The sequence below is a fragment of the Oncorhynchus clarkii genome, chromosome 4 (assembly GCF_045791955.1).
Source record: "Oncorhynchus clarkii lewisi isolate Uvic-CL-2024 chromosome 4, UVic_Ocla_1.0, whole genome shotgun sequence".
In the NCBI taxonomy this organism is placed as follows: Eukaryota; Metazoa; Chordata; class Actinopteri; order Salmoniformes; family Salmonidae; genus Oncorhynchus; species Oncorhynchus clarkii.
Genome location: NC_092150.1, coordinates 34435249 through 34446821, shown reverse-complemented (window position 1 = coordinate 34446821; position 11573 = coordinate 34435249). Strand labels below are relative to the sequence as shown.

The 11573-nt window shown below is 45.3% G+C and overlaps 1 protein-coding gene across 1 annotated transcript in view; it reads right to left on the bottom strand.

Annotated features, from left to right (window-relative positions):
- Nucleotides 1-10024: 10024 nt before the first annotated feature.
- Nucleotides 10025-11573, bottom strand: part of LOC139406747 (CMP-N-acetylneuraminate-beta-1,4-galactoside alpha-2,3-sialyltransferase-like) — a 109648-nt gene continuing 108099 nt past the window's right edge. The window contains exon 11 of the mRNA XM_071149744.1: nt 10025-10149. Coding sequence (XP_071005845.1) covers nt 10141-10149 — 9 coding nt within the window. The 3' untranslated portion in view covers nt 10025-10140. The remainder of the gene's footprint in view (nt 10150-11573) is intronic.

Genomic DNA, 11573 nt, shown 5'->3' with positions numbered 1-11573 from the left:
GCCCTCCCTGCTCTGGCCTGGAGTAGATGCTAAGCAAACATGGGCCCATATGCTCTGTCTCTGGAGCTCCAGACACTTGGCTAGCCCACCGCCACAAGCCCATCTCCCATCCACCTCTATCAGAAGTTCAGATCTCCCTCACCACATTCCCCAAGCCTCTCTCTGCTATAGCCTCCTACTGTAAGCGCAACCGGCTGATTAAATTCACATGTATGTCTACCGCGGACCAATGACCATGAAATAATGTTCTCAGTACTTTCCAGGCTGCACAAGTGGACTTCCCTATGGATAAAATGAACTTTCCTTCCCTCTCCACATGAATGATGGCTGAACCCTTCAAAAGGAATTGTTGACTGAAATAATTGCATTTCAAATAGCCATTTAAACTCAATTTGGCCTCTGTCAGAGTGATGTATTTTCAGTCGTATAGAATTCAGCTGGAACAACAGAGAGCTCGTTGACTGCAACCCAAATGTCACCCTGTTCCCTACATTTCGGGAATAGGTTGCCATTTGGGACACCGTCCTTGACTGTTGGGATAGATAATGGTAGGGAAATCGGATCCCGGGCTGACAGTGTGTGCACAAACCGAAACCTGGGTATGTATTTAAACGGGGAGAGAGTTATTTGATGTAGTTTTCTATTTAAAAAAAAAAAAAACTTTATTCCCGGTCTCGATCCAGAGTGCTTTTTTATGCCTTTTAAGTGAATTACAGTATTGCAACACAGCAGAGATGTAGGCTATATTTCTCACGAAGCAGAACCTGTTTGTTTAGAGCAAAGTGAAATACAATAGGTTCCACATTGCCAAACCACACATGTACGTTCTGATAAGACATGCTCACACTGTACCTAAGAGCCTCCTTAGACCTGGGCTAAGGGAGAGTTTAGCCGGGGGGCTAAGCGAGTGTTCACACTTGCACATTCTAAAGTGGGCTAGCACCAACCTTAGCCCAGGGCTAGCTGGCCGTAAGACGGAACAGGGTTAGCGCCGACTTTTTGGGGCTGGCCCCAGAAACACGGTGCCAAAATAGCCAGTGTGAAACGGGCTCAAGAACAACTCATCGAGATTTCACTGTCTAATCACAAAAGCAGCACTTTCACTTAATTTGCATATGCTTGTGATGGTTGTGATGCAATCTGCACACTATTTTAATAAGTACATTTATACTATTTCATCCGTCTATCTGAGGACAAAAACCTGAGAAAAAAACTAATACTTTCATCTGTGCTAAAGTATTGGTTGCTGTGGCTAACAAAAACGATTGTTATGCAATCGTTCTCACTTACTGATTTTGCTAGCCAACTGAAGCCACAAACTCTACAGCTGGAAGGGCAGCCAATGCTCAATATTCATCTGTTTTCATAGCTTTTCTATTTACATTTAAATGGATATAGCTATCCATGATAATCATATTTTTGCATGATTTTGCCTGGATCAGAAAAGTTGATGTGTTGTCTGTGCACAGCATTCTCTGAACATGGGCGACATCACATTTCAAAATTGAAACAGTTTCCGAGGTCGGACAGGCAGAAAGCAAGGTTTATACAAACCATCAGTATTGGAAATAAAATGCTAGGCTAGAAGCAAGAGGAAATAATGTAATATTACTTATAACATTGGTCGTGTGCCAGAGATAGATTGTTGGTTGCATGTGTGTTTGTCCGTTATTCCAGGGCTTTGGAATACACGTGTGAATCCTAAAGCCCAGGGTTAACTAATACCAGGATAAACTAGCCAAGGGCCAGTCTTAGCCTGGGGCTAAGATAGCCTGGGGCAAAGAACAATGCAGAGTGAAAAGGCCTATAAAGAGGTCACAGTAGCTGCATCAATAGGATACATATACAGTATATTCCAACTAAAGCTTTATAGTCACCAACCGTCCTTCCAGTCTAAAATCATCACAAGTTATCACTCTGTGAATCCAAAATAGAACATGACCCTGATTAACCTGTGCCCTACAGGTCAAGCCCCCTGTTGTGGTTGGCCGGTGAATCCATCCACCCACCCACCTATTCCAATGGGGTTTCTGTCTATAAGGAAACTCGTAATTCTGGCATCTGAGTAAGGCTCACAATGGCACTGGGGGGCTAGATTTAGAGAACTAGAGAAAGGTTGATTTATCTGATATCTCTTTCGACCTGGGGTCTACTGGTCCTGTGGTGAGGTAGGGTTAGAGGTCAGGGGTCAGACAGTTTTTGCGTGGTCCGGCATGGTCCCCCTGGATCCCCCTGCTGTTCAAAGCTACCAGGTTCCTCAGCTCTCCTGCTGATTCACAGCATCCAGGTATTGTGAATGAGTTGGTGGCAGAGGATTCCTCCCAGGCTTAGGATGCCTATATCCGGGGAACACTGGTCTGTTCTGGTATGCACGGGGTATCGTTACAGCCCTCTGTTACCCAGACTGGAGACTTCTATTCAGATGCCATCTCTAGTTGAGAACCTGTTAATTATAGAATGGTTTATGCACTGATTCTACTATAACAGAATGCCCTTGTAAAACACTGTGGGGTAGAGTACAGAACAAAGCAAGCATACACAAATATATGCCTATTACTCACATTGCTGTATTGAGGGAGAGAGAATAAGGAGAGTGAGACAAGTCTCAGTGGATAGGCTTCTCGTTCTGTAGTCAGCACCTCTCTCTTTCTCTTTTCTAACTCACCTGTGGCCCAGAGGGACCTGTAAGGAACTACTAGATGGAGTGATTCCACTCCACTGAGCTAGGAACACAGTGAACCACTCGGTCTATTTCTGGAAAGCATACTAAACGTGACGATATCTCTAAAGCATCGGGCGACCTGAGAAAACAAGCAGTTGATCAACGTTGTAAAAGAGGATTGCTGAAGAAACCTGGTCCACATTACATTACAACTTGTTCCAGAGCACATCACGTCCTATAATCTATCCCGTCAGTGTCTGACATACATTAAACATTATAATTGGAAAAGAGAACTTGTAGTGACCAGACCACCTGTTTCTCTGTCTTCTGTCCCTACTGTAGATGTGAACTGTGTATGTCAGGGTTCCCGAACTGGCAGCTCAAGGGCCAAATCTGGCCTGCCAGCAATATTATTTGTCCCCCCCATAACCCACCAAATAAATTATCAATATTTTTTGCATAAAAAGAAATGTCATTATAAAAACATCTCGGACCCAAGATGCAAAAAGTCCCAAATGCAATGTCCCAAGAAGGACGTTAGCCTGCCTAAATAATGCAAAAGTTACATTTGATCTTAATTCAAGAGGAGAAAAAATGCAGGAGACAGGCAACTAATAAAGCAGGCAGTGGACCATTATGTGGTGCTGAAACGTAAAGCTGCAAACACAGTGCAATCAATAGGAGGTGAACAGCAGCTGGTGATGCAAATATAGATAACTTATTTTGCAAGTGGCGCACAGCAACAGATGGAGAAAAACCACACCAGATGAGTAACTCATTTTAACAATAATCTTCATTTTAATTTGACTTTACAAACAAAAAGTGGGCTTAATTGGAGTATATTTTTTACGAGCCTAGGCCTATATAAAATAACTTAACTGGCTGAGATAGACTATGTGTCTTAGCAGTATCTTTCACAAGAAAAAAAATATGGTCTAATTTAATATATGTATTTTTTTAATAGAAGAGGGATTTTTAAAATTAGGCCTACAATTGCAACTGGTCAAAAATGTAACAACCGACATGGTGACGTCTCTGTCTGAATGTCTGTATCGGTAGTCTCGGAATAGCTTGCATCTGTAATGACAGAATAAACAGAAAATACTGTCAGCATGACTCCTAAATATCTCTGGATAAGCACTTTACTTACTTACTTAATGGGAAAAGTTGCATTTCCCTTCTTGTGGAGGGAAATACGATCTTGTGGATGTCGGGTGAGAAGGATGTGATTTTAATGCCCAGGCAGTCCTCAATTGAGTTAAAAAGCCAGTTACTCTCATGAGTCTTGATTGCGTTCATAGAGGAAAAGGAGGGCTTGCAGTATCGTAAGTATCACAAGTCGATCCAAACATTGTTAGCACATAAAATGCCAGTTTCTTTATGGTGCTGTATTCCTCTGAGCATGCCACCCAAAACGCACACAAGAACTCAGCACTCCTGAGCGCATCACTGATTTGGCTCAATGTCTGGAATTCAATCAGCTCAGTTTGAATTGCGGCCTTATCGAGGAAGGGTATCGTTTTCTTAGCAAGGGAGGAGAATTCTCCACCTGGGCGGACTGTGAGAGGATCACGGACAAAGACAATGATATCCTTGGGCATGCTGTAGTCTTCAAATCTGGTGGAGAAGTTGTCCCTCAGCTGCTTGATGAAATCTTCCATCACCTCTGTGACAATGCTAAGGCCTGGTCCTTCTGCCTGTCGTTTCTTCGTTGTGCTGAAGTGCAGTAACCTTACAAATGACAAGTCCAAATCTGGGCTGTACCCTTCCCAGTCCACCAGGTACTGAAGCTGACCCCCATGACGCCAGGGGTTCAGTAGAGACCTGACAGCATAGCCAGGGATCCCATTAATGTCCAGGGGAGGCGGAGGGGTGTCACGGGGGACGGCATCAGCCAGGGGACCAGGAAACACCGGCCTGAGGAAGGAAACACGAAAAGAGGGTGAGATCGGGTAGTTGGTCGGGAGTTGTAAACAGTAAATTACCTCATTGACCCTCCGGAAGACTTTGAAGGGCCCCACAAACCGGGGGCTCAGCTTCTGGCAGAGGGCAGGCGGGGTGGGAGGTTCCTGGTGGAGATCCAGACCCGATCACCAGGATGGAACACGGGAGCCTCACTGTGGTGGCAGCCTGCCTGATCCTTCTGATGGCAAACGGAACCACTTGTCCACTGCAGGGGCCTCGGTCTGGCTCAGAGTCCATGGAGCCAGGGTCGGTTGATATCCCAAGATGCACTGGTAGGTGTCAGCCCGGTGGAGGAGTAACGAAGTGAGTTCTGGGCGCACTCTGTCCAGGGAAGGAACCGGGCCAACTCCCCTGTCGGTTCTGGCAGTGATTCCTTAGGAACCTCCCCAGCTCCTGGTTGGTCCTCTCCACCTCCACGTTGGACTGAGGTCACAGTCGGAGATGATGTCCTCCGGAAGGCCATAGTGCCGGAAGACCTGCTGAATAGGGCATCAGCGACCTGGAGAGAGGTATGGAGACCAGGGAGAGGGATAAAATGGCAGGATTTGGAGAATCTGTCCACAACAACCATAACAGTGGTGAAACCATCAGACTGGGGGAGACCGGTAACGAAGTCTACAGACAAATAGGACCAAGTCCACTGAGGCACGGGAAGGGGAAGTGGTTTCCCTGCTGGAGCGTGCCAGGGAGATTTGGTTTGGGCACATATGGAGCAGGAGTTGACATAGCGGGTGATGTCCTGCACCAAGGTGGACCACCAGTATTTATTGGAGAGGGATTGGATAGTGCGGGTGATACCTGGGTGTCGAGTGGCGAGGGATGTGTGTGCCCAGGTTCTCAGCAGATCTCTTACCCCTGTTGGAACATTGATGCATTCTGGAGGGCAGGTAGCAGGAGCAGTTTCCCTCTCCAGAACCTGGTGGAAGTCCACATCTACATCCAAAAAATGCAGGGCCAAAGATACCGGAGGAATGATGGATGGGCTGGAGGGTACTTACAGGACTCTCAACCGGCATGGAACCACAAGGTACGGGAAAGCAGGTCTTCCGGCATCATGGACCCCAGGAGGTGATTTTCATCCTCAACCAGGAGATGGTAGGGTTATGACGTTGGAGCCAAGGGAGGCCGAGGATGATTTTGTGTACGGGTGCAGTGTTGATGAGGAATGGAAGGCTTTCCTGGTGCATGGGTACCACAGTGAGGGTGAGTGGTGCTGTGATGTGTGTGATTGTGCCAGATCTCAATGGTCCGGGGCTTGCACCGGAAAAGGAAAGGAGAGGTACGAAGTTATGTTCAGGGAGGAGGCGAGGGCCTGGTTGATGAAATTCTCGTGGCACCAGCCTCCACTAGAGCTGTAGAGACAACACCTGAGGGACAGCCAGCCAGTGAAATGGGAATTAGAAAGGGTTTGGCGGAACACGATGATGAATACTCATGTGGGCCCTCTGCCCTAGTGGACTCTGGGTTGGCACGCACTGGACACCACTTAAGCTGGTGCCCCTCCTGGCCGCAATAGGGACATAACCCCAGCAGTCTCCGGCGACGCCGCTCTGCCTGGGAGAGGTATGTGGCTCCTAACTCCACGGTTTCAGGCTCTGCCTCACTACAGCCAAAGGAGGGAGGCGAGTGGTGAGGTGGCACCGTGGCTCCCGAAGAAGGTTATCCAGACGGATGGCCATCGCGATGAGTGGATAGGTTGTCATCCCGACACGCCAACTCTGTCTGGACCTCATCATGCATTTCTCTCTGGAGGAGAGTGCGGATCGCAGGCTCATTCCATCCACTGGAGGCTGCCACAGTACAAAAGGTGAGGGCATACTTCGCAGCAGTTTGGGCACCCTGCTGGAGTTGGAGAAGTCACTCACCTCCCTCTCTGGCCTCTGGAGGATGGTTGAAGACCGCTCTGAACAGAGCCATGAACCTCTTATAAGAACCCACCTCCTCCTCTCCCCTCTCCCAAACAGCCGTAGCCCACTCCAACGCCCGCCCGGTTAGCAGGGAAATGACAGTGGCAACCTTCGACCTCTCGATGGTGGGGGTTCCCGTCTGATGGGTGAAATAGAGGGAGCACTGGAGTAGGAAGCCACAGCATTTCGATGAAGTACCGTCATACTTCTCTGGAAGGGACAGTAGCGCATCGCTGACCTGGGCAGATGCCTGGTTAGGCTGGGAGACTGGCTCACTGTGATGACCAGTGGTACTAATCAGATGTGTTAAAAATGTTGTTCAATTTGTAGTGTAGGCCTATTAATTGTGCTAATATTATTTGCTAATTATGTTCTGGCCCGCCGGCTATTAGCTCAGAAACAATTGGGCCTGATTTTATGGCTGGTTATTTTATGGCTGGTTATGACATCCACATAAAAGTGTTAAAAACCCACAAAACCTACCATGGTAGTTATTTTATGGCTGGTTCTGACACCTACATACGTGTTTCAAAGCCCACATAACCTACCACACATGGTAAAACATTCCATTACACTATAGCCTACATGTCAAGAGCATGTTTTCAGAAAATAACAAAATATTGACCATATTCAATTATCATTGTAATCGTGCACACATTCATATCAGATATGCACCTACCCCAGTGCTCTGTTGCTGCCGACTGGGATGAATGCAGGAGCAGATTTCAGGAGCAGGACAAGACACCCTCTTTTTGACTGAGAACTGATATAAGGACATGTATGTGATATGCTTATCTTATGTTTTCTTATATGATTATCATCTTGACGGTGTCATAAAGTGTATTTCCTTAGTCCAACCAAGTAAAATGACACAGGTTCTCAGCTCTGTAGATTTTGCTGTGAAGAGACAGAATCACTTGGTCATTTATTTTGGTATTGCCCCCATGTAGATTGTTTCTGGTCACAAGTTCAGAAATATCACAACATTTACTTAAAATGATCCTTACAAATAGCAGTGTTGGGCGATTTGGAAAGCCATAGTCAATCAATCAATAATATAATAATATTGTAGGCAAGGTTTTCATCTTTAGCTCACAATCTGTGGATACTATGCAAATAGAAAGATTCATAATGAATGTATGTAAACATCACAGCACAAATGAAAAATATATGGTACATGGAAACCAAATGAGGGTGGTCTATGGTGATAGTTGGGATGGGCTGAGAGTGGCTGAGGGGCGGGATTAAAGAGTTTATGTTTGGTAATGTATTATTGTTATGTGATTGCTGTATATAAAAGTACTATGCACATCAAATGTGATCCATTTCAGGAAACTAGGCGTATGTCACGGGGCATTACTTCACAGGAGATATGTTTGAATATAAACTTTTGTTTTTAATCAAAATGTGTGTTTTTTTTTGGCAGAAATGCCTTCTCGAACACATGAACTTTCATGTGACTTGACAACAAACTTGTATGCCATCTGTAAATGGCAAAGGGTGCCTACTTTGAGGAATCTCAAATATAGCATACATTTGGATATGTTTAACACTTTTTTGGTTACTACATGATTCCATATGTGTTATTTCATGGTTTTTATGTCTTCACTATTATTCTACAATGTAAAAAAAAAAGTACAAATAAAGAAAAACTCTTGACTGAGTAGGTGTGTCCAAACTTGTGACTGGTACTGTATGTACAGTTTATGTAGCTGAAAAGCTTTAAAAACAAAATAAGATAATGTGTCCTCCGAAGAGGAGGGTGGGGATAAAAAATATGTATAAAAAAATGACACAGGATGATCATTATTCTTTATGACAATGCCATAAAGTGTATTTTCTACAAGTTATTTAAAAATATAATGAGAAAAACACGACTGCAAAGGATTCTAGAAACAAACTTTCAACCGAAAGAAAACTTATTGGCAGGGAAAAAAGTAATTTGAGTAAATGTTGGTTTTGACCCTCTTATGTAGGTGTCATGACCAGCTATAGAATAACGCAATGTATGTCACGACAGGTGTAATTATACGTGTCATGACAGTGTTATCACCATATTATGACACGTTATGTCAGCTTTTATGACATATCATGACATGTTTATTACCATGTCATAACATGTTATGACACTGGGTATCAAGTAAAGTGTTAAATGTTTTTCATCTGAAAGTGTCTTCCGTTTTCAAGTAAATACATTTTCTAGGTCAGCGTTGTAGCAGCCATGATGCAGAGTCAGTAGAAACAGGTTGTGGAACCTGAGATTGCACAGACACACTCTGCTGGAGAACAGTGCATGGGCGGACCAAAACAGGGTCAGGGTTTAATTAAAACTAAATGATGTGACCCACCAACAAGAACCAGGGCTCGTATTTCAGGTCAGTCAGAAGATGAAGAAAAATAAGATCAAAAGACTTGGTAACAGAGACTGAACCCAGTCTGGCCTTTTCTGCTGGTGGTATGTGAGAACTGTCCCCTGGTGTCACCTTCCCAGGATATCCATGTTGTCACTCAGATCTGAGGCCACCTAGATAGAGTAGAGAAGACCAGACCACCTGTCTGTGTGCACTCTACCAAGCCCCCCAACCATAACCTTAACCTTGACCCTAACTGTCACGGCTGTGTGTAGAGACGGACCAAGGCGCGGCGTGCTCCGAGTTCCACATCTTTATTTTGTGAAACTTACAAAAAACTAAAAAACTAAACAAACAACGAACCGTAACATAAGAGGAGGTAACTCAAAACAAGATCCCACAAAAAAAACAGTGGGGAAATGGCTGCCTATATATGATCCCCAATCAGAGACAACGATAATCAGTTGCCTCTGATTGGGAACAATACCAGGCCAACATAGACATAAACCAACCTAGATAACCCACCCTAGTCACACCCTGACCTAACCAACATAGAGAATATAAAAGGCTCTCTGTGGTCAGGGCGTGACCCCCCCATCTAGCGTCGGTGGAGCGGGGCGAAGTACCCACACAGACCACGGGTCCGGCCATGGAGCCGGGTAGAACGACGTGCCCGGACTGGGCTTGGCGCAGAGGAGGGCCCTGGCCATGGAGCTGGGTTGAACGTCGCACCCGGACCGGGCAACGGCGCCGAAGAAGACTCCGGCACAGGATATACTGGACTGGGGACAGGCACTTCAGGGAGAGTGCAAGGAGGAGGCACAGGACGTACTGGGCTGTGGAAGCGCACTGGCGACCTGGTGCGTAGAGCTGGCACAGATGGTGCCGGAACAATGACACACTTCGCACGGTGAGCGCGGGGAGCTAGCACAGGATGTACTGGGCTGTGGAGGCGCACTGTAGACCTGGTGCATAGAACCGGCACAAATTGTACCGGAACAATGACACACTTCGCACGGTGAGCTAGCACAGGACGTACTGGGCTGTGTATGCGCACTGGAGACCTGGACGTACCTGACTGAGAAGGCGCACTTGAGGGAGAGTGTGAGGAGCAGGTACAGGACGTACCGGAACGGTGACACACACTTCAGGGCGAGTGCGTGGAGGAGACACAGGATATACCGGACTGGGGAGGTGCACTGGAGGCCAGATGCGTGAAACTGGTGCAGGTGACACCGGACTGGTGTCACGTTCCTCAGCACGCCTGCAGCGAAATAATTACAATATAGCAATTAAACAGTGGAGTGATAGATGTGCAAAAGATGGGTGTGCAAGTAGGGATACTGGGATGCAAAGGAGCAAAATAAATAAAATAAATAACAGTATGGGGATGATGATGATGGATGGGCTATTTACAGATGGGCTATGTTGCAGTGCAGTGATCTGTGAGCTGCTCTGACAGCTGGTGCATAAAGATAGTGAGGGAGATATGAGTCTCCAGCTTCTGTGATTTTTGCAATTCGTTCCAGTCATTGACAGCAGAGAACTGAATATAACATGATTTGACGTCATTTTGTCTGTGGCCAATGACTTTGAGCCTTCTTGGATGGCTACTTCTAACGTAACTCTATGGCAGCACCCAAGGGGCTAGAATTGTCGGTGATGTAGTGTCCCCATGAGTGACAGAACACTGAGCCAGTCACGGCGCAACTAGAAAACATTACCAACCCCTACGCTCCGTATTATTTCCCGCTGGCGGCCCGACCACCACAGTAAGTATGGAGCTGGGCTGAAACACCTGCATTTTGGAGCTGCCTTACTCAAGAAAGCAAAAAAGAGACCATGTTTGTATGCGACTTCGTTAACTCAAATTCACTTTTTCATTTTTTGCAAACTGATATGTGACACATTTTAATGCCAAAATAACATGCAAAACAGCTAAACAGGTGGGGCTCAAAACAGGTGGGCGCTGCCCCAACTGCCTTGAATGAAGGGTCGCCAGTGGCCAAATGTGAAACCAGTCATGTAAGCAAACAGAAAAGCATATCAACATGACAGGTATTTCTGCCCCTTTCCCACAGTTAAGTATAAAATGATGTGACCTTGTGCATAATATAAATTGTATGGCCTTTTAACTTGCAGTGATGAAACTTGGAGACTCAAGACAATGGGTAGGCTAAGTGATGATGATGATGATGCAAAGCATTGCACAATGACAGTCACACCAAATTGAACCTTTGGGCAGTCTTGAAGGTTGTAGTTATATATCCCGACTTTCTCTGTTTCCTACTATTTCAATCACCTTAGATATTAGCCAATACTATAAATGTCAATGTGGTCATTAAACCCATTGCACTTACAGTGCCTTCAGAAAGTAGTCATGCTCATCAACTTATTCCACAATAGGTTGTGTTACAGCCTGATAATGATAATGATTCTCACCCATTGACACACAATACCATATAATGACAAAGTGAAAACATGTTTTTAGAAGAAAAAAAATTCAATGTATTGAAAATGAAATAGAGACATATCTAATTTACATACAGTACCAGTCAAAAGTTTGGACAAACCAACTCATTCAAGGGTTTTTCTTTATTTTTATGTATTTTTTACAATTTTCTACATTGTAGAATAATAGTGAAGAAATCAATACTATGAAATAACACATACAAAATCATGTAGTAA